The 26,945-nt window shown below is 40.7% G+C and overlaps 1 protein-coding gene across 2 annotated transcripts in view; it reads right to left on the minus strand.

Moving 5' to 3' along the window:
• LRP6 (LDL receptor related protein 6) overlaps positions 1-26,945 on the minus strand; it is a 130,031-nt gene that overhangs the window by 68,967 nt on the left and 34,119 nt on the right. For both annotated transcript variants that reach the window (XM_040647399.2, XM_015290906.4), the window contains exon 3: positions 6,301-6,498. In XM_040647399.2, coding sequence (XP_040503333.1) covers positions 6,301-6,498 — 198 coding nt within the window. The remainder of the gene's footprint in view (positions 1-6,300; positions 6,499-26,945) is intronic.

The following is a 26,945-nucleotide window of genomic DNA, read 5'->3' on the forward strand; positions in this document are numbered from 1 at the left end:
GGTGTGAAGATAACCAGGAGAACAGATTGAAAGGGTACTGTGTGTTGGTTTTTGTCTTTGGGTTATTTTTTTTTTTCTTATGAAGCTTAGAAAGAAGATCTCAAGAGTTGATTTGTTGGCAGAAGTAGAAAAAATCTTTTTTAATGTTAAATAATCAGTTACTGACAAAGTTGAATAAAGTAATGAGATAAGAAGCAAAATACAGAATTAGCTGTTGTAAAATACCATATTGAAAAGGGTAATTTTTATTGGGGAACTGAAAGGCAATATGTAACAAAATAGAATCACTTTAAACAGCCCCAGAAGATCTCCTTTTCTTCCCTCCTCAAGATAGACACAGGCTAAGAGGTCACAGCAGAGAAAAAATAGCACATAAAAACTCATTGTAGAACAGCTTAACTTCTGCAATTCTTTCCATTTTTCCCAATGATGTAATTGCAAAGAAAAAAAAAAAAGCCTGGATACAGATGTTGATAGTTTTCTGAATCTTCAGAACTTTCTCAGATGCCTAGGGAAAAACAGATGCTGTTAGAAGTGGTGTGTGCTTCTGAGCACTTAAGGGAAGTCATATGCACTTTCCTCTTTAAACACTATGCTCTCCTTCTCTCCTCTCTCAAGTGGTAACACACTAGCACAATCCCAGGAAATATTACTGATAAATTTTTGGTACCAGTTAAAAAAATACATTTCCGTACTAGATAAATTATTTTGTTCTTAATGAATACATAAAAAATAATTGGTATATCTAAAATCTAAATTACTTGTCTGTACAGGTCTTTATTATTTATTTACTAATTCCAGAGAACTTACTCCAGAGTGAGGTAAATGATCCAGGTGACTTTACAGCTGTGTCATGAAGCACAGCTATTAGACATAGCTCCCTACAGGCAGACAAGGTTGTGCAGCCCCTTATTCCAAGGAGGATCAGCACTTTAATGCCCTCATTTTTAGAAGGAATCACTTCAAGGTTAGCCCAAGACAGGGAACATAATAAACACATTTACAGTAAAAACAAAATACCAAAAGCATATTTACACTGTTGTGCAATAGGCTATCAGTGAAGGAAGAACTACAAAGGAGTCTGAAGCAAAAGACTGAAAATGCAGCAGTGACTGAAGGAAATACCGAGGTAGCTATGGAGCCGGAAAGACTGGAGACCCTAGATAAGGTTTGTGCTTTGTGGGAAAAGCATAAATATAGATTTGGATGGTAGTGGTGTCAATTTTGATCAGTGGACTCTTTTTACACAATTACCATTTCAAAAATCATTTCTACATCATGCATCGTTTTCCAGCAGGTGCTAGCAAAAGCAGTACAATTTATTGCAGAGCCTGATATGCACACACTATTGGAAAGGGAATCAGACAAATTACAGCAGCATGTTGTTATAATAAAATGGTCCTTTCCGTCCCCAGTATATAGGAGAGCACAAAAAGGGTGACTCAAGAAGGAAACAAGCCACCTAGTTATCTTGTGGGACAAATCCATAACGTGGTCTCATCAGGTGTGACCATATAGGTGGTCATTTCAGAGTTGTATTTTCTTTTCATTGTTGTTATTGTTTGGAGTTTGAGTTGTTTTATTTTTGTTTATTTTGCTTGTGTGCAAACTGTGAGTGTTTTGTATTTGTGTGAGGGTCTCATGTTTGGCCTGCAATTTTTCAGATGGCAAGCAGTCACTCTGAGCCCCACATGCAATCCTTTCAGTTGAGATGAGTCTTTTTAAAGTCCTGATACATGTCTGATCTCTTAATCACTCCATTCTTATCACCTACACATTATGTTTTTAGCCTCAAACCATTTTTACCTGGAACACTGAAAACTTTCTGCTAACCAGCACCAATTTAAAACAAACAAACAATCAAAAACAACAACAACAAAAAACAGCAACAGTCTCAAATTATTATCGTACATGACGATTTCTATCCCATTCTCTTAATTGCATGGAACCTTAAATGACTGTTTTCTAAAAGACTTTAATGCCACAAAATATAACGTTCTTTTAGTAAGTTTGCTTTCTTGTGAAATAAATAACAAATGTAGGACTAGTTCAAAACACAATCATCGAATGGCTTGGATTGGAGGGTTCTCAAGGATCACCTAGTTCTAACCCTTCTGCCACGGGCAGGGTTGTGAAACGCTAGCTCGAACACTAGATCAGGCTGCCCAAGGCCCCATCTGGCCTGGCCTTGAGCACTTCCAGGGACAGGGCATACACAAATTCTCTGGGCAGTCTGTTCCAGCACTTCACTACCCTCTCCTGCTTAAAAGATCCCTTTAAATATTGGAAATCTGTAATGACATCTCCGAGGCCTTCTTGTCTCCAGACTGAACAAGCACAGCTCTGTCAGCCTGTTCTCATAGGAGAGGTGCTCCAGTCCTTTGATCATCTGTGGCCCTCCTCCGGACCTTCTCCAAAAGCTTCACATCTTTCTTGCGCTGGGAGCCCCAGATCTGGATGCAGTATTCCAGGTAGAGCCTCACAAACGCAGAGTATGGAGGGACAATCAGCTCCCTGTCCCTGCTGGCCACCCCTGATGCACCCTGATTCTGATGCAGCCCAAGATACCATTGGCCTTCTGAGCTGCAAGTGTACACTGCTGGTTCACACTGAGTTTTTCATCTACTAAGACCCCTAGGAGTTCTTTTCCCAGTCAGTACACATATCTGCGAATTACCCCAACCCCACTGCAACACCTTGCACTTGGTTTTGTTGAACCTCATTCGCTTCACATGGGCCCACCTTTTAAATTTATCAAGGTCCCTTTGGATGGCATCCCTTCCTTATGCGTATCAACTGGATCATTCAGCTTTGTGTCATCATACAACTTGTTCAGGGTGTTCTCAATCCCATCAATGCCACTGATAAAGATGTTAAAGCGTATCGGACCCAAGACTGACCCCTGGGGGATGTTTCTCATCACCACCCTCCTTCTGGACATTGAGCCATTGACCACAGCCTTCTGGCTGTGACCTTCCAACCAATTCCTTATCCATCAAATACACCACCCTTCATATCCATCTCTCTCCAATTTAGGGATACGGATGTGGTGAGGGACCATGTCAAAGCCGTTACAGAAGTCCAGGTGGGTGACATCAGTTACCTTTCCTTTGTCCATCAGTGCTATCACTCTATCATGGAAGGCCACTAGATCGGTCAGGCAAAACCTTCCCTTGGTGAAGCCATGCTGACAGCCTTGGATCACCTGGTCATCCCTCACATGCCTTAGCATGTCTGCCAGGAGGATGTGTTCTATGATCTTCCCAGGCACAGATGTGAGGCTCACCAGCCTGTAGTTCCCCGGGTCCTCTTTCTTCCCTTTCTTATAAATAGAAGTGATGTTTGCCTTTTTCCAGTCATCAGGGACTTTGCCTGACAGCCACAATTTTTCAAATATGATGGAGAGTGGCTCAGCAACCACATCAGCCAGCTCTCTCAGGATCCTGGCATTCTACAATCCTGTAGGCATTCAGTTTCATGAGATGGTCTCAAACTTGCTCTGCTCTTACAGTGCGGGGGAGTTTACTCCCTCAGTTCCCACCAAGAGGTTCAGGGATTTGAGAAATATAAGAATCCTGGTTGCCAGTGAAGATTGAAGCAAAGAACGCATTGAGTACCTCAGCCTTCTCCATATTGTTGTACCAGTTCTCCCTTCTCATTTCTCAGAGGGGGTACACTCTCCTTGGCCTTTCCCTTCTGACCATTGTACCAATAGAATCCTTTCTTGGTATTTTTCACATCCCTTGCTAAGTTCAGTTCCATCTGTGCTTTGGCTTTCCTGATCCCATCTTCTGCATATCCAGACAGCGTCCCTGCATTCTTCTCAGGTGATGTGTCCTTGTTTCCACTGCCTTCTTTTCCCTCAGTTTGATGCGCAGGTCCTTGCCAAGCCACGTCAGTCTCTTACCTCCTTTTCCTGCTTTCTTATTCTAAGCGATGGAGAGCTCTTGCACTCTTAGAAAGGCATCCTTAAAGAGTAACCAGCTTTGCTCCACTCCTTTGTCTCTAAGGACATTTTCCCAGGAGATCTCATCAAACAATTCCCTGAAACAGCCTGAAGTTCACTCTCCTGAAGTTCAGGGTCCTGACTCCACTCTTTGCCAGGCTCACATTCCTCAAGATCATGAATACAACCAGGGCATGGTCACTGCAGCCCGGGTTGCCTCCAATCTTAATGTCTTCAATGATCTCCTCCACACTGGTGAGCACCAGGTCCAGCAACACTTCAGCTCTGCTCAATCTGTCCAATACCTGAACTGGAAAGTTATCACTGACGGACTTCAGGAGTCTCCTGGATTGCTTTCAGCACACCACGCTTTTCTCCAGCTGATATCCACTTGATTGAAGTCCATCATCAGGATGAGAGTCTAAAAGCATGATACTTCTTGCAGTTGAAGCAAGGCCTTGTCAACAGGCTCCCCTTGATATGGTGGCCTGTAGTAGACCCCAAATACCAGCTGTCCTTTATTGGCCCCACATCTAATCTTAACCCACAGGCTCTCAACTTGTTCTCAGAGGGAGCTCCTCGCAATCCATCTACTTTTTAACATAGAGGGCAACTTCCCCTCTCCTCCCACCTTGCCTATCCTTTCAGAAAAGCTTATAGCCCTCAATGGTGGTATTCCAGTTATGTGAATCTTCCCACCACGTTTCTGCAACAGCAATAAGATCACAGTTTTCCAAGTGCACCATGGTTTCCAACTTCTCCTGCTTATTTCCCACACTGTGTGCTTTGGTATAGAGGCATTTCAGCTGGGCTTTCAGAGGGGCTGCTTTCCCAGAGGAGCCCTTCTACAAACCTCTGGGACAAATCTAAGGTCTTTCTCTGTTTCTTCCTAAAGTCACAGTGCTCTCTGGCTCTCTGTCCCCCAGCAGCTCTAGTTTAAAGCCTTGATTATGAGCCTAGCCAGCCTGCTGCCTAGTATATTCTTGCCCCTCCTGGTCATTTGCATCCCATGTAATGTCAACACTTCTGGTTTCTTGAAGGTGTGTCCTAGATCATAGAGCCCATAGCCTTTGGCATGACACAACCCATGCAGCCAGTCATTCAACTGATCCTTTCTCCTCCTTCTCCCTGGATCCCAGTCTCCAGCTGGCAGGAGTAAGAAGAACACTACCTGTGCTCCCGATCCCTTTAACATCTTCCATATACACACATCTTCATGTTTAGAACTGACAAAGCTGGTTAAACTATTTATACCTGTGCACATACATTTAAAACTGCATCCAATTCCTGCTACTTTGTCTAATCAAAAACAATTACAAAACTACTGCATGAATTTTTGTTCTCTTAGCAGGCAGAAGTTAGGAAGAAAACAACACAAATTTTCAAATTTTCAAGTGCTGTAAGAGTTCAAAGTAAATACCACATGAACACAGTGGATGTTTCATGCATGTCGCCTATATTTGTACAAACAAGTCAACCTATCAAAAAAACACCTATCTTGTCAACAAAAGGGTTTTGGGGGAGCCTAATTTCTTCTGGCAGATTAATGTTTGCATAAAGAAGTCACTAAGATGTCAGAATGAAGACCATAAGAAATGCTATTTCATGTTTAGATAAACCAACTGAAGCAACACAAGAATTTGTAAAGGATAATTTCAAATATCATATCCCTGTGATACCTGGGCAAAAACTAACTGTGATTCATTTGTGTGCATGAACGGTACTGACATAGATCTTGTATAATTAAGAGGGTTACACTCGAAAATAAGGATAAATGTATATATATCAAGCACCAGTTGCATTCTTAATTAAGAAGTAGCTATGACTCGATCAGAAAGGATTATGACATAATTACAAAAGTATTAGAGAAAGAAAAAAACCCAGTCATTCTGGCATAGTCCTCTGTAAAAACTGTTTTCCACATATCTCCCAACTCCTAGGATTAAAGAAACTAAAAGATTTGTACATGATGATCTACTGTCTCATATTATTATCTGCATTTCTGAATAACACAGTAATAAAGGAAAAGAAGACCAAACAGAAAACTTAAGAAAAACAGAAATTTCTGCTAATAGCCTTACCTAACTAAGAATAACACTCACGAATTCCTGTATGGAACTAGTTCAGAGAAGAGACCTAGTGAGTTACACGATGCCTCAAAGAGGAGCACACATTCAACATCGTGGTTTTGGAAAGGGGAGTCTGGGGAAGGATAAAAGCATTTGATAGCACAAGCTGGCTTAAAATGTAGCAAGTATTAATGTGCCAATTCTTTGCAACAGAGCTTATAAAGTTGCGCTTTTCTTAAAAGACATTACTTAAGCAGAATTACATAGATAAAAAAAAATTCTTACCGATGACTTCCATCGAGATTTGACTTGTGGATGAAATTCAGTTTAGCATCTGCCCAATAAAGTTTCTGTTCCTCATAATCCAATGTCAGTCCATTTGGCCAATAAATGTCCGTGTTGACTATAATGGAGCGGCTTGAACCATCCATCCCAGCACGTTCTATCTTTGGCACTTCTCCCCAGTCTGTCCAATACATGAACCTACAATTATTTTAAAAACAGAAAAAATAAAGAAAGCAAACGTATAAATCTACTACTGGAACATTTAATACAATTTTCAGTAAGGCAAAGGCCCTCTCTCTATTCTACAATGCCAGTGTTTCTGGAGCTCTCTTTTACTGGGTAAGGTACATATGACCTGGAATACAAAAAAACCTATCACTTTAGAAAATGAAGGAAAAAAAAAGACAAATCCACAGTACTATGCCACATTATACTTCCAAACATCTCTTTCCTCAAGTTAGCTAAGATAGTTGGGCATATCCAACAGATCTTGACAATAATCAACATTAAACAAAAAAGATGGATATTGCAGACTATCATGAAATAACCTCTTTAACATGAGTCAGAGCATTGGGGGGGTGGGGGAGGGGGCAAAGAAAGATTTGTAGCCAGCATAGCAGATGTACGTAAACAATTAAGTGGATCTGATGGAAGAGCAACATTCTTTTTTTTTTTTTTTTTTTTCCCAGAGAAATTCACAGAAAGGCAGATAAGTCAACACATTTAGAAGCATAGTTTTCATGCACTGAATGGACAAAGCACTGTAAAATCTTTCAAGATTGAGTAAAGGTCTTTTCCTGGGAATTTATGAGGGAAGGGAATTTATCTAGTTGTGTATAAGACTGAGGTTAAGCATGGAAAACCACTTTATTAAGACTGGACACTATGGAGGAGGAAGAATATTCCTTCTTTTTCTGCAGGTGGTAGAAGATTGATTTACTTCTGAGTTGTTAACATAATACAACCCTAAACAAAAACAATCTGTAATATAAACAGATTAGACAAAGTGTGCCAGCGAAGCTTGTTATGTTATGTTGTTGCAGCTGGGCAGACGAAAAGTCTACTGTCCTAAGTTGTTTTTCTTAACCCTATGACATCTGCCGGCATACCTGCCTGTATCTCTGCTCCCTAACCTGGCTCGGTCAAAACAATCCAGACTTGGAAAGATCTGAAGCCTTTAAACTAACCGAGATCATCACACAACCACAACATGTCAACTATATGGTGCCCACATGTGAAGAGGCCTGGCCACCCATCCTTTAAAGAAAAGCAAATGTGCAACACATTTAAGAAACATTTGCAGATGAAGTTATTCTTGGCAAAGATTTATTTAAAAAAAAAAAAGTCAGGAAATTCCATGTCATCTTTTTCCCCTTAATTCATGTCTACAGCTGTGCATTAAAACAAACACATTGTCTGTGGACAGAAATGCAGCTGATGAAAACAAATACTGTTCTATTCAATCCCAAGTGAGTCATTCTTTATGGAGTAATATACCTGACTTAAACACAGGGCACACAGAGAGAACATTTGAGACTGCTGCAGTCATGAATGAGTGCTACAGAGAAACCATTTTCCTGCCATGAAGAAGAAAAAAACACATAATCTTCAGATAGTTAGCACTGTAGCAAGTCACCTGGTCAAGCTGTGCAGTAAAAAAACTACAGACTCAAAAAAAAGTTTTAAAAGTCACACAGCACTTCTCCAAACAACACGTGTGAGGAAGAAGGGAGAACAAGAAAGAAATATTTTTAAACTTCTTTTAAAAGGCACTTTTTTACCCCAACTTGTCATGGCCCAGACTTCCGAATACTTCATCAAGGTTAATAGGTTCCAAGGTCCTGGCCACCCTGCTAGACTGATTTTTCAGGCTGAAACAGAAAGCTCATTAGTTGCTGTATAGCCTTGCCTTCTTCCCTGTCTCTCTCTCACCTCTCATGCACAGTACAATTACTGAAGAGAAAAACAGGTAAGGGAAGTCTAGCCACAAAGAAAAGTCTTCCTAGACTTCATAAAACCAGCCTCGTTTAATTTGTCAGAGAAGGACACATGCACATAGCATTTGCTTTAAGATTCTGCAGAGCTTCATTCAGCTCTGATTGCCTCTGCTCTGTTTCTGCAATAGCTTTTTCTACTATCATCTTTTTGTTTACCATCACCCTGCTTAAAAGCCCACAGGTTTTAATGTCCACATTAAAAACCTTTGGAACTGATCATGCTCCAGCTGATGGCATCAAGGCTGTGTTTCACTCAGGAAGCTGGTTTTTCATCACTGCCAAAGTAATCCAGGTTATAGTTTGAAAACCATTTTTTTTTCAGTAACAACTGCTTTAAGCAATTTCCTGGAGATCATCTCTCGCTTGCAGTACAGTGCTTACGTGGCTATGGAACAAAAAGGATTCAAGGAACAGGTTTGGGCTAAAATAATCAGTTATCAGTCTGAATAATCTCCAGTGCACTGCAGTGATCTACAAACACTTCCACTTGCACACAGGCTGCAGGCGTGTATAACTGCTTAAACCAGGTGCCAGCAACACTTGCTAAGTTCCCAATTTCAGTTTCTTATTCAGAAAGGACAAGCACTTCCCCACAACAGCTGAGCAAGTGGCACAAGGTGTTGGAGTCAGAGGAGATGGGACGAACTGTTTAGAACAGCTGTAAGAAATGCACCCCATTCCCCCAAACCATGCTTGAAGTTACCTGTGATTACTATAAGGAGACCTGGCCAACAGCCAGGGAGAGTACAGATGGACGCAGCTGTAAAGTCCTATTACTGCAGAGGTGTCTGCAGATTTTTCTACAGAGATCTCAAATCATTTCTGCAAGTAACATCAAACTGCTCACATCCATTTAATGCCAGTTCCTCTCTTCTGGACGCTCCAGATTCTTGCAAGATTACATAACGGTTGGTAAGCGAGCCACACAGAAACAGTGCAAAAATATGATGTTCAGACATAGTAAATGACGGTAAACCAGCCATACAGAGAAGCTAAGGATCATTCTCCCTCCCCTTCAGAAGTACTTAATTAAAATTTAATTACAAACAAACAAAAACAACAACAACAAAGCAAAGCCTACAGGATACAGCAAAACATTCACCAATAAGGAACAAGCTCCCCAGAGAGGTTGTGAAGCCTACTTCTCTGGAGATACTCAAAACCTGCCTGAAAGCTTTTCTGTGCAACCTACTTAGGGAACCTGCTTTAGCAGCAGTGTTGGACTAGATGATCTCCAGAGAACCCACCCATATAGAGCCAAATCTCTCTCTAATCTAATAAAAGTAGTACCACATCATATTAAAACTGATTCTGTGTATCTGCATTTCTTTTTTCTATTTCAGTAACTAATGATTTTATTTGAAAAAAGAATGGTTTGAATTAAATAACCTTAAGATTTTTCATCTTACTGTTAAAAACCATGCACATTAGACTTTAATAGTAAGACTTTAGAAGCAGTTGTGAGCTGTTATAAAAACTAACAGAATAACTGTATTATATATGTACAGGGATAATTTTAATATTAGGTGCTCATGTCAAGAAACATTACAGCTCCCCCTCAGAGGAGGGGTGCATCAAGTAGAAAAGAGGAAGGGTCTTTGGCATTAGTAGGTATGGTGTTTTGTTTGACTGTGGCCCAGAGTGTTCGTTACTCCCGTAATGAAGTTGTAAAAATGTTATACAGTTTGTTGTGGTTTAACTCAGCAGGTGGCTCAGCACTACACACTCCCTCCCTCACCCCCCCCCCCCCCTTCCCAGTGGGATGGGGGAGAGAATCTGGGGGGAAAAAATATAGAACTCATGAGTTGAGATAAACCTACTTACTAAGGTAAAGAAAAGAAAAAGGATAATAGTTAATGACTATCTATCTGTATCTATCTATATATACATATGAATGTATATAACAAGTGATAAACAGACAATTGCCCATCACTCATTTGCTGGCTCAATTCTTTCTGGGGTGCCATGTCTTCACAAGACTTGCTTTTCAAGACCCAGGATAGTATTTCAGGCAGTGGCACGGGGTGTGGGATATGTCTCCAGTCATCCAATGATTGCTTCCACAATTGTAAGTACATGCCATTTTCCAAAGCAAATTTGTGGAAGCGTGATATAATCCACCTGCCAGCTCCCCCCATATTTGTATTTCAGCCATCATCCTCCATACCAAAGAGGTTTTATTCCACTTGGCTTGCTTAACTACAGCACATGTTTCACATTCATGGGTAACCTGATGCAAGAGCGTCCATAGTCAAGGCCACCCCTCAATCCTGAGCCCACTTATAGGTTGCATCTCTATTCCTTGATGGCCTGGTGTCATGGTCCCACTGAGCTAAATATAATTTATCCTTATGTCGCTAGTCCAGACTTACCTGAGTAACTTTCAATTCAATCCCTTCAGCCCAATCCACCTGCTGATTGTTTTGATGTTCTTCAGTGGCACAACTCTTGGGTACGTAAGCATCTACGTGACATACCTTTACAACCATGTTCTCTACCCAGGCAGAAATATCCACAATGAAGTGGCCCAGATGGGTTTGCTTTTGTGTTGCCAGCTGGTCTGCTGCCATTGCTGTAACCACACTCTTAGGGCATTTGCTACCATCCAGGAGTCAGTACACTGGCCACTTCTCTCATTCAACAATGTCTAAAGCAGCTGGATGGCAAAAAACTTCCGCAAATTGGCTTGATTCATCTTTCCCTTAAGTCGTTGCTGCACCTTTTGTGTAGAAGTCTATACAACAGCCTTCCACGTGTAATGCTTTCCAACAGTGTGACAGGACCCATCAGCGAACATGGCATATTTCTTCTCGTTTTCTGGCAGTTTATTATGTAGTAGACCCTCTTCAGCAAGTGTCACCTCCTCCTCTGGTGATATTCCAAATCTTTGCCTTTGGGCCAGTCCCTGATAAATTCTAAGATTCCTGGGTGGCTGGGGTTTCCCCATCAGAGCTTGTTGCATGATCAGTGCAACCCACTTAGCCCGTGTAGTTTCAGTTGCTTGAACATCCAGCACAGGCAGTCAAGATGCCAAGAGGAGTTGTGCTTTAGTACCAATCACTTCCAGAGTAGCTCAAGCCCCTTCATATGCTGTCAGTATCTCTTTTTCAGAGGGAGCATAGCAGGCCTTGTATCTTCGGAGTCCCTGAATCCAAAAACCTGAAGCATCAGCCTTCAGTCTTTCCTGGTGCATTCTGCCAGAGGCTCCAAGTGGGGCCATTCTCCCCTGCTTTGGCATACGAGATGTTTTTTTACATCTTGTCCTGTTTGGACTGTCTCAAGGGCTACTGCATGAAGTATCTCCTGCTTAATTGGTTCAAAGGCTTGTTGTTGCTCAGAACCCCAAGTGAAATTGCTTTTCCACTGGCTCACTTGATAGAAAGCATTTACAGTCAGAGTGTAATCCAGAATATGCATTCTTCTGTAACCCACAACACCTATGAAAGTTTGTGTTTCCTTTTTGTTAGCTGGTGGGTACATACAAATTATTTTCTTGATCACATCCCTAAAGATCTGACATCTTTCTTGCCATTTACTCCTCAGAACTGTACTTCCTTTCAGGTCCCTTGACCTTACTTTGCCTTATGCCAAAAGAGGCTTTGAGAAGGATTTAGATGATCTTCCTCTTCTCAAAAACTTCTTCTGCTGTGTTGCCTCACACAATTGCGTCCTCAATGTACTGCAGGTGTTCTGGAGCTGGCTCCTGTTCCAGTGCAATCTGAATCAGCCCATGACAAATGGTAGGGCTGTGTTTCCACCTCTGAGGTAGTTGATTCCAGGTGTACTGGATGCCCCTCCCAGTAAAAGTAAACTGTGGCCTGCACTCTGCTGCCAGAGGGATTGAGAAAAATGCATTAGCAATGCCAGCTGTGGCATACCACTTGGCTGCCTTTGACTCCAGTTCATACTGGAGTTCTAGTATGTCTGGCACAGCAGTGCTTAGTAGTATAGTGTGACTTTATTCAGGTCACAATAGTCCACTGTCAGCCTCCACTCTACTGGACTTTCACTTTGGCCAAATATGATTACTGAAGAGTGAACAAGTTTTGCTGATTACTCCTTGGTTCTCCCGTTGGCAAATCAGCTGACGAATTGGAATTAGGGAACCCCAGTTGGTGTCATATTGCTGCCAGTGCGCTGTTGTAATAGCAGTCAGCACTGGCTGTTCTATTCTGAGCAACTCCACAACAAAAGGGCCGCCTGTGAGACAAGGCAGGTAGATAGCTGCTTCATGTCTTCCACTGCCAAGGCAGCTATATTGATACCAACAATTAAAGTATCCTTGAAGTACCCTCTCCTGAGATAATCTATGCTAAGGATGCATGGAGACACTGGGCTAGTTGCAATGGGGTGCTTTTGCCACTCATTTCTGGTTAGTCTCACTTTAGCCTCCAATACAATTAACTCTTGGGAACCACCAGTCTCTTCAGAAATACAAATGGGTTTTTCCCCTTCATAACTTGATGGTATTAGAGTACACTGTACACCTGTGTCCACTAGAGTTTCATATTTCTATGGCTCTGATGCATAAAGCCATCTAATTCACGTAGTCTAATAAACCCAATTGTCTCTCTCCTCCACCTGGCTGGAGGCAGGCCCCTTCTAGTTCTGGTTCTTATATTCATTACTCATCTCTCATGAATGAGAACCAGAAGGCTCACTGTCAACCTCAGAAATAAGATCAGACCATCTTCTCTGTCTGGAGAACTGCCTGCTTGAAACTGGAGCCACTATTTTCCTGGAAGAACCAACTCTTGTGACTGTCTTCCCTTACAACTCACATATCCATGCTTGCAGAATCAAGGTTGGTTTTCCATTCCATTTCCTCATATCCTCTCCATGATCATGCATGTTAAACCACGGGATGATAAGTGATGTGTATCCACTACCCCCTCTCTCTTGAGCAGAGGAATGCTTACTTGCAATGGATGAAATTCTCGTTCGTACAGGTGGAGGAGCAGTTGAACTAGTTTCTTTTTCTTTGATCTGTTGAACCAGTTTCTCCATGGCTGAGACACAGGCCCATAGGGAGGAAGACGGATATTCATACTGTTGAAGCATGCTAGCCACTTCATCCACCATTGGTCTTTCGTTATCTTTCCAGTTCATTCCTTCCAGGGCGTTAGCATATGATTATGGTGCATTCCCATACAACTCTCCACCACTTAGGTTGCATACATATCATCCAGGTCTTGAGAGTTGGTGTTATCGTCCAAGTTAATTCCATATATCAGATCTACTACAGCTAGTTCCCTCAAGTACTGGATACTTTTTTTCCATGATGGTCCATTTGCCTAGTTTAAATATCAGTTATTTCTTGAAGGGAAATTTTTCCCTCATGTCTGACAAGAGTTGCCACTATAGGGTGAAAAACTGTGTCCCTTTTCCAATTGCTTTGTTAATGCCACTTTTCCTAGAAAGAGTTCTCTACTACTTGGTTTCACTGCCCACTATGTCCAGGATACTGGCTGTACCATCCCAGAACCAAGGCAGCCAGGTGGAAATGTGCTCACCTGGCCAAAGGCCATAATCTTTTCACAAATCTTACAGCTCAACGAATGTTAGGAGTTGGATGGTTTCTTTCTCTTCCTCTTGCTTTTGTGATGGCCCTACTCCATCTTCATCTTCTTCTCCCAATTTATATGCTTCTGTTTTTGCTACATGTTCTGCCTTTTGTAGACCCTTTGGTCTTTCTTATAGAGGCAACTGACACTGGCACTGGTTGATTCTCTGGTTTTCCCGTTGCGAGGGCTGGAGAAGCTGCAGGACTGTACCTCTGGGTATGGTGTACCAACCTTGGAAGAACTTTTTCTTGTCACAATACTTGGAACAGCCATAGGACCCATAGCAGGAGCAACTGCAGGACTCATCGCAAGGGCTGGAGTGACAGCAGGGTCTGTCACAATGCTTGGTGCAATTGCAGGACCTGTTGCAGGAACTGGAGCTGCCACAGCATCTATCACAGGAATTGGATATTCTATTGCATTTTCATCAGATCCAGAAGTAGTATCTTCCCCTTGAGAATACTGAACAGTGTTGAAAAGAGCTCAGTAGGCATAGTCCAGATTCAGCACGCTGCAGTGATTTGTGCCTCTTTAGGATTGCCAAGGAAACAGCAGACCTTTTCCAAATATTCTACTAGTTTGTCAGGATTCAGTTGTTCAGAGGTGAACTTCCAAACCACTGGGGGTGCCCACTACTTTAGGTACCTGCCCAAACCATCCCATACTCCTACAACTCAGAACTATCCCACCTCAGGGCAGGTATCTGGGTGACATTCTTAAATAATGTCATGAAACACATTCACAATAGCAATAGGAACATGGTAGCTTGAACTTCCCATGGATATTCAGAACTCTCGGTAGCTAATGTAACTAGCTCTTGAGCTCCAGTGAAAGAAGGAAAAGTGAAAAAGAGGCTGAGGAGCTGCTGGAAAGTGTCCTCCTCTATCTCCTCTATAGCCAGACTCCCCGAAAGACGAAGAAAAGAGTGTAATTATGAATAGAATCAACAATATGCCATCCAAAACCTAACAATGACTGCAATGCTGAATACACACAAAACAGTAGTTTCTCACCTGCCAATTTTATCATAAGATAAGCCAAGGCCACATAGCAAGCAAAATAAAAATCTTAATCCAACCCCCAAAGATGACAAACAATGCAGCAGGGAAAATAAAGAGCAAGCAAGGTGCTACAAATATAGTTCCACAAGAAGACTCTCAAAGAGCTCCATAAATAGGGAAACAATTCACACAGAGACTAGCAATGATCAAACTACCACAAAATCCTGAATTAACATGCTCCAGGGTCAAATCTGCTGTTATCTCAACACTTTGTGCCCCATGTTGGGTGCCAAAATGACTGTTGCATTTTAATTAGGCAGGTGGCTCAGTACCACACAGTCATTTGCTCACTCCTCTCCTTCCCAATGGGATGGGGAAGAGAATCAAGGAAAAAAAATAAGTACAACTTGTGGGTTGAGAGAAAACTTATTTAGTAAGATGGACAAAAGGAAAATATTTATGGCTATATATATACACACACACAGATATATATGAAAGTTTTTAAGAAGTGATGCACAAACAATTGCCCATCACCCATCAACCAATGCCCAGCTGGCCCCTCAAGCCCGCTGAAGAGAGTGATGAACTCCCATCCCCTTCAAAACTCCTTCTGCATGATGTCTTATGGTATATCCCTTTGGCCGGCTTAAGTCAGATGTCCTAATTCTATTCCCTTCCAGCTCCTTGGGCCCTTGGCTGAGAACAGCCTTAGCTTTGCACAACACTGCTTAGCAGAAGCTATAAACATCAGTGTGTTATCAACATTTTTCTTCTCCTAGAACAAAAACAAAGCACCATACCAGACACTCTGAAGAAAACAATTCTGTCACAGCTGAAACTAAGATACAGTTATACCACATACAAATATTATGCAATGAGAAGAATAGCTTTGATTGCTTTCTCCTACAAACGTTTTCCTATGCATCTCGTGTGGGTTTTTTTGGTTGCTTGTTCATTTGTTTTTGAATTTTGGCATCTCCTGTAAAGTGAAACAGGCTATAAAAAATTCCTCTTCAAAAAGCATCAGAAATCACTATGCACTGTACAGCTGTAACTTGCTAGTTATGATTTGCTTCAAATTATAAAGTTTTGCCATGGCAAAAGAAAGGAAACAGTGTTTCTTGATTCCACCCTGTGAAATGAACAAATATGGTAAAGAACAGGGTTTCTTTTCCAATAAAGCTCAAAGTCTAGATGCACTGAGGGTAGAAGATTTTATATACACAGAAAAAAAGCTTGCATAGTACAAATGCTGAGATTAAATGCTATAATTCAGGAGTGATTTCCAACAGTACTCACACTGAGACAGAAATTCATGTCCAGCACCTATCGGCTTTGCAGTCTTCTGATCTGTGATGCTCCCTGGCACTGATACGGATTCTTTCAGCCCCACTATCTTGCATGAAGCCAGGCCCCTGCCAGGAGCATCATTAAAGCCCCGGCCAACAGCTGTTTCACTCATTGAGCAGGGATACCATAAACAGCGCTTAGCTGATTTTAAGGCAGTTAATTGGGACACCTTGCAGGGCAGGCAATCATTTACCTTCACGAACATTATTCTGTGGGAAGAACAGCTGCCTAATTGGGACAGCCAATTATTTGGTTAAGCCCTTCACAGTGGATGCTCCAACTTTCCAATTACGCTCGTTTACATCCCTGAGAATCTCTAAACTCCACAAGGACCCAAAGAGCCACCCAGCTTCAGAGCCAGGATAGGTTTCAAGAGTGCAGCATCCTCTGGAACTCATCAGCTCTGCAGTACTCCCTGCAGAGCCTGGCACTCGACTCACTCTGCTCCACACTAGCAGGACTGCCACTCTTCTAATGAGGAAAAATGAAATTAAATAAGAAACACAAATAGTTCATGAAAAAGGTGTATCACATATATGCATTTGGCTGCCTAGAATAGTTCTTGACCTTAGAAGACAGAATGTCTGTAGTCCTTCAGGACTTCAAGAAAAAAAAGCCCAAAGAAGCGATCCTTCCAATAGAAGTTTCTCAATAGAAACTTCTTGAGGAAGGTTTATGGAGGCATGGAACTGCAAACCAGAAGGACTTAAAGTATCAAGCTAAGCAGGACGTGAGTTTTCAAATGGACTCTAAATGACACCAGAAGTTTTTAGCATGAAGTTTCTTAACTGATAGAAAAAAATCAGGAAATACTTTCAGTCCTTCAAAAGAAACAAAAAATGTACAGTCAACCAATTACAGAGATAATTATTCATGAGAGAGGAAGAAATATTCCTTCAGGATACAATCAAGATAAACACAAGAGAGATGTTCTTAGCTAGCTGAGAACTGCAGCTTTTCATTATAGTTTGTCTCTATGAGTAAGTACAGGCATTAGCTGAATACTGTTTTCAGAGTTGCTCTACAATAATTTCTTACATTATCACTCTGTACTGAAGAACAATTTCTGTGCAAGTTAACTTACCCTACACAGGTTTTCAATGCCTTTGTACCACTACTCTTGAACGTGCTTATGAATATAGCTATATGAGGAATAGGCATGAGCTATTAACATCCTACTACACTGAATTTCATTTCCTTAAATTTACTGGTTCAGGAGCCCACAGGCTCCTACCAAAACTGCAGTTCCTCATTTTGGCTACGCAGAGCTGGCTCATTTACTGGACAAAAACAAAACGTATTTCACTGAAAACCAAGTCTTTCATATTTCATTCTCCTCAAATACATCAGTATATCTGCCAAATTACTAGAAAGCCCAGAAATACTCAAAACGCTGCAGCTTTTTAATTCCCTGCCCCCTCCATCCCCTAATTCCCATCTCCATCCCCTGCATGCCGGCAAAGGCTGGAGGCCTGGAATACTTCCACCTCTGTTCCTCCATTTCACAACCCAGACTATTAGTGCTCAGATCACCAAAACTACAGAGGAGTCTGTTCAGTGACCTTAGTACAATGACCTGAAGCAGAGACGCCTCATCCTGCTATGGCTGCCAACAAAGCAGTGACCTCTTGAAGTGTCAGAAATCAATGATGAACTACTACAGCCTTCACAACTGATCTCCCAGCAATCATAAAAGACTAAACAAACAAATGGAGAAATCAATGTGCTAAATTTCATGTCTGAGTACATCTACCATACAGTAGAAAGAAGTCTGGAACACATATTTTGTGAGGCACGCAAATACTGCTCCTGGTATACTCTACACTGGTTCCTGAATAGAACTGGCCTACCACAGTGACAGTAGTTCTGCACAAATGACTGCATTTATCCTAGCACCTCGGGCAGTATACTCACATGTAATCAGTATGGCAATGTGAGGACTTCCTCATAATAGCTAGCTTTAGTTTCCTATGTACATCTCATCTGGTAGGAGAAAGAAATTTTTGTTTGACCTTTCCTTTTCTTTACTTCATTTTTTAAAATAAGGAATAAAGGCAAACACTTCCATTTTGACAAGAAGAAATCTTTCGATGAAGCTGTTGGAAGCTGATGCTTTGATTCTAACTCACTATCAACAATACATTATAAAACTAGAATGAGATTTTGAAGATTGTTTTCTCAAGTCCTAAAAAGAATATACTGGAAGATATTTATGAGAAATCAAAATGGAAGCACAAACTTACATGATATTCTTATTTTCTATTCAGGAATAAGGACTTAATATTCAAAAGTATCTCTTAGCCAAAATGCTGGCTGTTTTCAGGTTTCTAGCTCGAGAAATATTCTGGGCAATCTGACAAGAAAAGCACAGAGAGGAGATTGTTTTTCATTTTCATCCAGACATTTCTGAGAGTCCGCAGGAAGTAACATTTGACTGAACTGTCAAACATGTGCTTATACACTGTAGAATCGCATGCATGAGATTGTCCTTTTGGACATAGATCCCAAGGAAAGAAGAAAAAGAGGTTCATCAGGAAACAAGAAGCTGTTTTTACTGAGTGCACAGAAAGGCAGAATTTCAGTTATTTGAGCAGGTGGAAAGGTCTTTTCCTCCATGAACTTGTAAATTAACCTTCCCTATCTCCAGACACAAAAGGTCTAACAGTGTGCCTTCTAAGCTTATGGAACAGAAGCCATTTTCTCGTTTATTACAGAGCAAGCAGGAAATAAAACTGTCAGAAGTCAGCAACATTAAAAAAAAAAAATTAAGCAAAAACTGCCCCAGCTTTAGCCAAATAAATATAGAAAGAAACAATTTCCTCTCTCTGTTATCTATTTAACACCACCACTAGACCCTAGCTGACTGCAAAATGGAAGTGAAAAGCAGATGTGGGCTGGAATGCCTCAGTCAGCCCTTTGTGCAGGAATTGGCCCAAACATCATACACCAGATCCTGCAAAGTTCAGCCAGCTTTTTAGTTGCAGGTAAGCCAACAGAAAATTGAAACATAAGCTAATGTAATTGGAGCTGGACAAATTGACAAAAGAAAAACACTTGCCTTCCAATGTATCTTGCTTCCTCAAATTTTCAAGAAAATAGCAGAGGAAAGCAAACAAGTTGGCAGTCTTGACAGATTTTCAACACACACACATACACACACACACAAAACGACCATACCACAGTCTCTAGAGAAGCTAGCAAAGAAGCAGGTGCAGGACCTCATGCTGATGTTGGGCAGTTCTGGAAACCAAGTCTCACAGATTATTTGCTCCACTCAGTCTTCAGAGCTAGCTGAGCATTGCCCAAGAGGAGACCGTGAACATAGAACACCTGGTTTTAAACAGCTCTTCAAGATATCATTAAACGATACAGATCCTCACCTGTGAACTGAACAAAACTCTGAAAGTAAGTATAAAAGAATATTTAGCTATATTGAAATGACAAGTGGTGGAGAGCAGCAAAAAACTGCTAGGATTATTCCTCATGGTCATTCCAAGGAAAACATTAAGTACTTTGCACAATGAAAAATAATTTGTTTCCCTACAATGTTTTGTCTTAAACATACAAATATTTGCACCAGAGAATACTTAGAATTCACTAATTTCAAAGAGCCTTGAGCTGAAACTGAACATGTGCAAATCAGCTGCTACTGTTAATTTTTCAGTCTCTGCTTTAACAAGTACAAGAATCTTTGCAGTTAGGTCAAACTTGCTACTTATATTTCAATATAAAACAACGATAATTTTCCTCACCTCTTTACACATCCTTAATATAGGAAGCAGAGAAAGTTTTTTTGTTGCAAGATGTTCAGATGAAGCAGTGGTTTTTCCCTATATACGTATCTTAAATTGAAGCACTAGGATCACATCTACTAAGACACAGCAGGAAGTCATAAACTTTACCCATATTGCCTGGTACATGAGAGCGAGACGGAGAACCCTGACATTTTGCATTCTCTGCTGTTTCCTTCCAGCAAAAAGTCATTCCACTGTACATCAATATGCAGTATTATTATTTCGTGCCTAGGCGGACTTAGGGGTTCTAGTAGATGAAAAACTCAACTTGAGCCAGCAGTGTGCCCTTGCAGCCCAGAAGGCCAATGGTACCCTGAGCTGCATCAGAAGAGGGGTGGCCAGCAGGAAGAGGGAGATGATTGTCCCTCTCTACTCTGCCTTTGTGAGACCCCACCTGGAGTACTGCATCCAGGTATGGGACGCTCAGAATAAGGAGGATGTGGAGCTGTTAGAGTGGGTCCAGAGGAGGGCAACAAGGAGAATTAGAGGGCTGGAGCACATCTCCTATGAAGACAGGCTGAGGGAGCAGCGCTTGTTCAGCCTGGAGAAGAGAAGGCACTGAGAACTCATTATGGCCTTTAATATTTAGGGGGAGCTTATAAGCAGGAGGGAAAACAACATTTTTACACCGGTAGACAGTGATAGGACAAGAAGGAATTGTTTTAAACTAAAAGAAGGGAGATTTAGCTAAGGCGTTGGGGGAAAGTGTCACAGAGAGGGTGGTGAGGTGCTGGAACAGACTGCCCAGAGAGGTTGTGAATGCCCCATTCTTGCAGGTGTTCAAGGCCAGGCCAGATGGAGTCCAGGGCAACCTGATCTAGTGCTTGAGGTAGAGTTTGGCAACCCTTCCCACAGTGAGGTGGTTAGAACTAGATGATCCTTGTGGTCTCTTCCGACCCAAGCCACGCCATGGCTTATTGCACTACCAAATCAAGCTGCCTTGGACTTTTGATATCACGCTTTTAGCAGGCTGCTGATTCTCTTCCCATAGTTTCCAACATACTGCTTGGTAAGGAAATCAGGCTTACTTATTTGTAACCATCATTCCTTAGGTATTTTTTTTTAATGAATTGGGAATCACATTTAAGGGTTCAATATATTTTCAGTGCAGTTCCTGTCCTTGCGATTTGTTTATCAATTTGTTGATAAGGAAGCCAATGTGATGCCCTCTGTTAGCAATATGCAGGCAAACCACTCATTTCAGCTTTTCTGAAATGCCGTTGTTTGCCTTGAATGTTTTTTTTTCCTTCTGTACTTTGATCATCCACTAGACTCACTGAATCACTTACTCTCCTATAAGAAAGCAACATGAAGCAATTAGTCTTTTCATACTACAAAATTACCAAAAATAAGGTCTTATTTTTAACCCATCAGAAGTGGCAAGATGCTTATGAACAAATAAACAAGAAAAAAAAAAAAAGGAAAGAGATCATCCTATGTAAGATAAAAAGAATAGAAACAAATGGATAGAAACAAAAGGAATCAGTGTAATTAATGCATAATGAGACAGGCCACATTTCACCAGAGGTATACACTGAGCCCTAATTCTGTAAATACAAGACTAAGTGAGCTTTGCGGTTGTTGAGCAGGAATGTTTCCACTGAACATTTAGAAAGCCATACTACACGTGATCAGAATATAGGCTAAAGGCTTTACACTCAGATGAAATAAGCAACCCTTCATTTACATAATGAGAAAAAATGTTAAGGAACTAAGCTGACCTGCTGGAAAGCACCTCTGCTAAGAAAGACCTGGAAGTCCTGGCAGACAAGAAGTTGACCATGAGCCAGCAATGTGCTCTCGTGGCCAAAAAGGCCAATGGTATCCTAGAGCGCATTAAAAAGAACCAGTGGCCAGCAGGTCAAGGGAGGTTCTTCTCCCCCTCTACTCTGCCCTGGTGGGGCCACATCTGGAGCACTGTGCTCAGTTCTGGGCTCCTCAGCTCATGAAAGGTAGGGGAATTACTGGAGAAAGTCCAACAGAGGCCTACAAAGATGAATATGGGCCTAGAACATCTCCCTCATGAAGAAAGGCTGAGAGGCCTGGGACTGTTCAGCCTGGAGAAGAGAAGACTAAGGGGGGATTATATCAACTCTTATAAATATCTGAAGAAAGGGTGTCAAGTAGATGGAGCCAGACTCTTTTCAGTGGTTCCTAGCAACAGGACAAAGAGCACAAACTGAAGCACAGGAATTTTCATATGAACATGAGAAAAAAGATCTATAATTGGAGGGTACTTTGAGCTTGGAACAAGCTGCCCAGAGAAGTTGTGGAGTCTCCTTCTCTGGAGATGTTCAAAACCCATCTGGACCCTTTTCCCTGCACAACCTACTCTAGGGAATCTGCTTTAGCAGACAGACTAGATGATCTCCAGAGGTCCTTGCCAAGCCCTATGTTTCTGTGAAAATATTACTGGAATTTTATTTTCTGCTATTTATTTGAGTGATTTTATAGAAATACATCATATGAAAACTTCAGAATATTTTTTTTTAAAAAGCAATAAAATCATTCTTCACATTTAACTTGCAAAAATAGATGTCATGGTAAACACAACACTAACTGCACACAGAGGAAATTATGTGCAAATATTTATAAAACAAGCATAGAAAAGCCTCAAAAACAAATAGACATATTTCCTATATTTAAATATATTGTGAATGTAGAGTCCAGTTTTTTGGAAGCTTGCTGTTACATATAAAATCCTTCTAGTATATCATTATAAAATATTGGAAAGTTAGGAGTCTTTCTTATCTAACTAAAAAACGCACCCCAGTTTTCCCATGTATGAATACAAAATGGCATCCTTAAACACTTGATTTAATCTACTGTAATATTAGCTGCTGTATTTTCGATCACTACACTTCTTTTGATAAATTCTATGGAAATAGGGCACAGAGAAAAAGAGCTGGGGACATAATAGTTGAAGATAGCAAAAGCCAGCATACATGGGTGTGGAAGGCACCCTGAATCGGCGGGAATTCTGCTGACAGGAATCCAGGAACACAAAAGCAGCTCAGGCAGTAACCTCTTTGAACAGGTTGCAAAAGGGGAGGAGGGAAGTTTTAGAGGAAATACTTCCACATTTCACTCCTTTCTGACCCTATACTTTAAGGCTTTTAAAAACTAAGGAAAAAAAAAAAAAAAGATAGAGGAAGAATAATAAAGCCCACCAAGATGCAACCTGCTTGAAAAAATTAAAAAAAATAGCGCCTTATACATCTTTATTTGCAGTATTTTTGTGGGTACTCAGCACAGTAATGGGAAATTCATTCACTTTACTAAGCATCATATATGCACATCATAATTTCATCTTCAGAACAGCACATTGGTGACAATACATTATCAGCAGGGAGGGGAAACGGTCACTCTCCCACACTTAAAGGCATCTAAGCCAGGACAACATATGAAGAAATACTTTTGCATGTAGATATATTCATCAGTATTGCAGACAGATTTTTTGGTTTTGATTTTGCTCTAGGGACCAACTTACTGTTTCATTCAACAAAAATCAAATATATTCAGCTAAGTTGAGAACAAATATTTCAAGGAATAATTTAAAATGTGTGAACAGAGAAAACTGAGACATTCAGGCCTGGAATGCTTTAAAAGCTGCAACGTACAATGCCACAAAAGAGCAAGTGATGCATGTGCTGATACACAGCTGGGAACTGCACCACTACTGCATCTTGAAGCTGCTCACAGCTTTCATCTTGAAAACTTTCTGGCACTGTGATGCTCTCTTATCTCTAAGTCTCATTTTATTTTGTTACAGCAGGTCCTCTGTGCCACTCTCCAAGTGCCTTTTTAGCTCACCCCACCAATACACAGGACAGGGTAACTGAATTTGTAAGCAAAAACCTAAAGCTGGGTAAGTGGGATACATGCTCTGTTCTGAATTATAAAATATGCCACTCGAACTCTGGTACAAATTTCAAATATAAGCCAGGTACGCAGAGCAGATGTTAACAGCTGGGAATGCAAATATGAAGGAATTTTTATCTGAATCAAGTCAAGAACAATGAACATGAATCCATAGATTTGGTAGCAAATTGAAGAAGTTAAAGTATCCTTGGGTAACGTATCTTTGGCATAGCCCCCAGCACAACTGCACTTCAAGAACAAGCTATACCTAAGCAGAAGCAATATCAACTTCAATTACTAATTTAGAATTACTAATCAAATTCACACACACACAAAAAAAGCATTTAAAATTACTCCCTAATATGTAAACTGAGGTCAGAATGTAGTCTCTACACTAGATAAGATCTACTGTTTTCTAGTGCATGACTGAATTTCCAGAGGTGGGAATGAAATGCACAAGAGACGCTGGTATTTTCAACTGCCACCCTGCTCCGTTCTTTCTGACCACTGATATGCAACCTAGGGGTTTTAGCTTTGCTTCTGCTGTAGGAATTGATCTAGTGGGCAGATCGTAAAGATACCTTTTTCTGTCAAACTTCTTGCACTCTATTAGAGTTCTCTTATTGATCACACTGAAACTCTGTATCTCTGTTACAAGCAAAAGCAGAGGTTTTAGATCTTTATATAACACTCTTCATCTTGACTATTATTCAGCTGTAACTTCTGCTTAGATTTTCTTGGATTGACAGAACACTGCATCTGCTCTCCATCACACCAAAACCAAGTTCACTAAGCAACTGTGAATCCAGAAGCAGGATAGTGCTGCCATCCTTTTTTTGTTTGTTTGTTTGATTTGTAAAAGGCAAAGCATTTCTTCTTCAAAACTCTTTTATGAGTCACAATTACAATCTTAATGGTAAAAAAGATTAGGGCAGAAAGATAGCTTCATTAATAATGGCAGCACCGAACACAATTACTGACAGCTTGAGACTTGTGTCCAAGCCATGCATAATTTACAGGTTTCACTTTATGTGATTTCTGTCCCAAGGCAAAGTGCAATTAATTCATTCATCTAGATTCTGGGCTTTCCTTTAAGCTTAGATTTTCCATGGAAATGCAGTAACATGCTTGTACAACACGAACCCTCAATGATTTGCACAAACCAGCACTTATGAGAATGCGCTCAAAATCTGAGAAAGTAGAATTCCAGCTCATGTATGTGTACGCATATACATATTCGTTTCCCCAAGAGTTGAGTTTATGCGCATCAGGGATGCACTCAAACCTCAAATGCAATATAATGTTTGGAAACTATCCGAATATAATCACCTACCAAAAAAAAATTTTTTTACTCAATATTTAATTTATTCCTTTCATACCAGGTCCCATTTAGCCTGTCCATTCCATGGTCTGCTTCAGATAACAATGCTTTCTTTTGTTGTAAGTCATGAACAGTAATCCCTTCACGCTTGTTATCCAGTTTTACCAAAGGCTTTTATCTGTTTTATTGACAATTACTGTTTAACCACTTTTCTCTGAACTGAATTTAATTCTAAATGTTATTCTAAACTGCAAAAGTTACGTAAATAACGACAAAAAAAAAAAAGTTTGGGATTAATACTGCAGACAAAATGTTTGGAAATGAACTATATGAAGAAATTAAAGGATAGAGCTATACTAGTAATACACAGAAGTCATGGCGATGGTAAGACTTCCCCCCAAGTGTGTAAGAAATATAGATAGTGAATTTATTCGGAGAAGCTTTAACTCTTCCTAACCTTGCTCTTGTTTTTGTTGACTGCCCTGGGAAGCTGTCAGAATAGCTTGGTTTTGCACACTGATACACACGGCAAGGGAAGACTGTGATTCAATGGCATGTGACATTGACAGTTTGATAGAATCAGGCCAGTTCCACAAAAGGAACAGCTTCACCAGAAGGATGCATTCTGTTACTGGGGTAGAGAATCAAGTGCATTATTTACCTTAACTTGTCTAATTAACAATCCAAGAAAACAAGCACTGCATCTTTTTCACAGCATACAAAAAGAAAATTCACTTAGCCAGGGCTAGCCTCAAATGCTGAAGCTTCTTCTGAGCAACTCCCTACGTTAGTAATACCATCATTCCCAACTCAAAGCTCAAAAATCAAAAGAAAGGGGGCTCTTGAGATATTTTTTCTACTTCCAGTTGTTCAGCATCTTCAGGATCAACTGAAAGAGCTGACGTAACCACTTGAGAAAGGGCTTTTACAAGCAAGCAAGAATTCATTCTGTAATTACAATTCAAGTCATTGTAACAGTCATTTTCAAGGATAGGAGCTTAAGCCACGTGCCACAAATACTGCATGCTATTCTCTATACTCAGGGAAGCAAAGAAGCTGAAGCTCCGAGTAACAAAAAATTACAGAGCTGGATGTACTGATGGCTGTACTGCTGCATTAAGACTCAGTACAACAATCTCTAAACAGAGCCCTCCTGTGCCCCCCTGCATCAGGCTGCAATGTCTAAAAGATTTTCTGAATTTGGTTTGGAAATTAATGCTATAACTATGAGGCCTCCTATTAAGAGGGACAAAAGAATATTATGCTTCACTTTGCTCCAGAGATAAAATAATTATTTTAATGGAGATGAAATACAAAGACTCTTGCCTTCATCACAGTTTTATCAGGAACAGTGCTTTAATGACTGTAAGAATCTAAAATATATGCAAGTCAGCCTTGCGTTACTGACTCAAGGTCAATGTCTATTAGGAAGCCTCCAATGCTGGAATTACTATGAAGCTCTAGTTTCCTGAATAGGACAGTGAGACAACTTTTTTGCTCAGCCTTTTAGACCACATTAACAAACTATCCAATAAACTCACACTTACAGTGCAAGATTTATTTTAGGGGCTTTTTTGTTTTTACACTTGATTGTTAAATTGCAGTCATTTTTCAAAAGAAGAATGCATACTTTCGCCTCCTTTCCTTTTATTGTTGATAAAAGCAATCACACTCACCAGGGCTGGCACTAGAATGCATTATTATTAAACAATCCATGTCCTCAGGGGGGAGTGGCATTAATCAAATCAGCTTTAGAA

This window comes from Gallus gallus, chromosome 1, assembly GCF_016699485.2.
Source record: "Gallus gallus isolate bGalGal1 chromosome 1, bGalGal1.mat.broiler.GRCg7b, whole genome shotgun sequence".
Classification (NCBI taxonomy): Eukaryota; Metazoa; Chordata; class Aves; order Galliformes; family Phasianidae; genus Gallus; species Gallus gallus.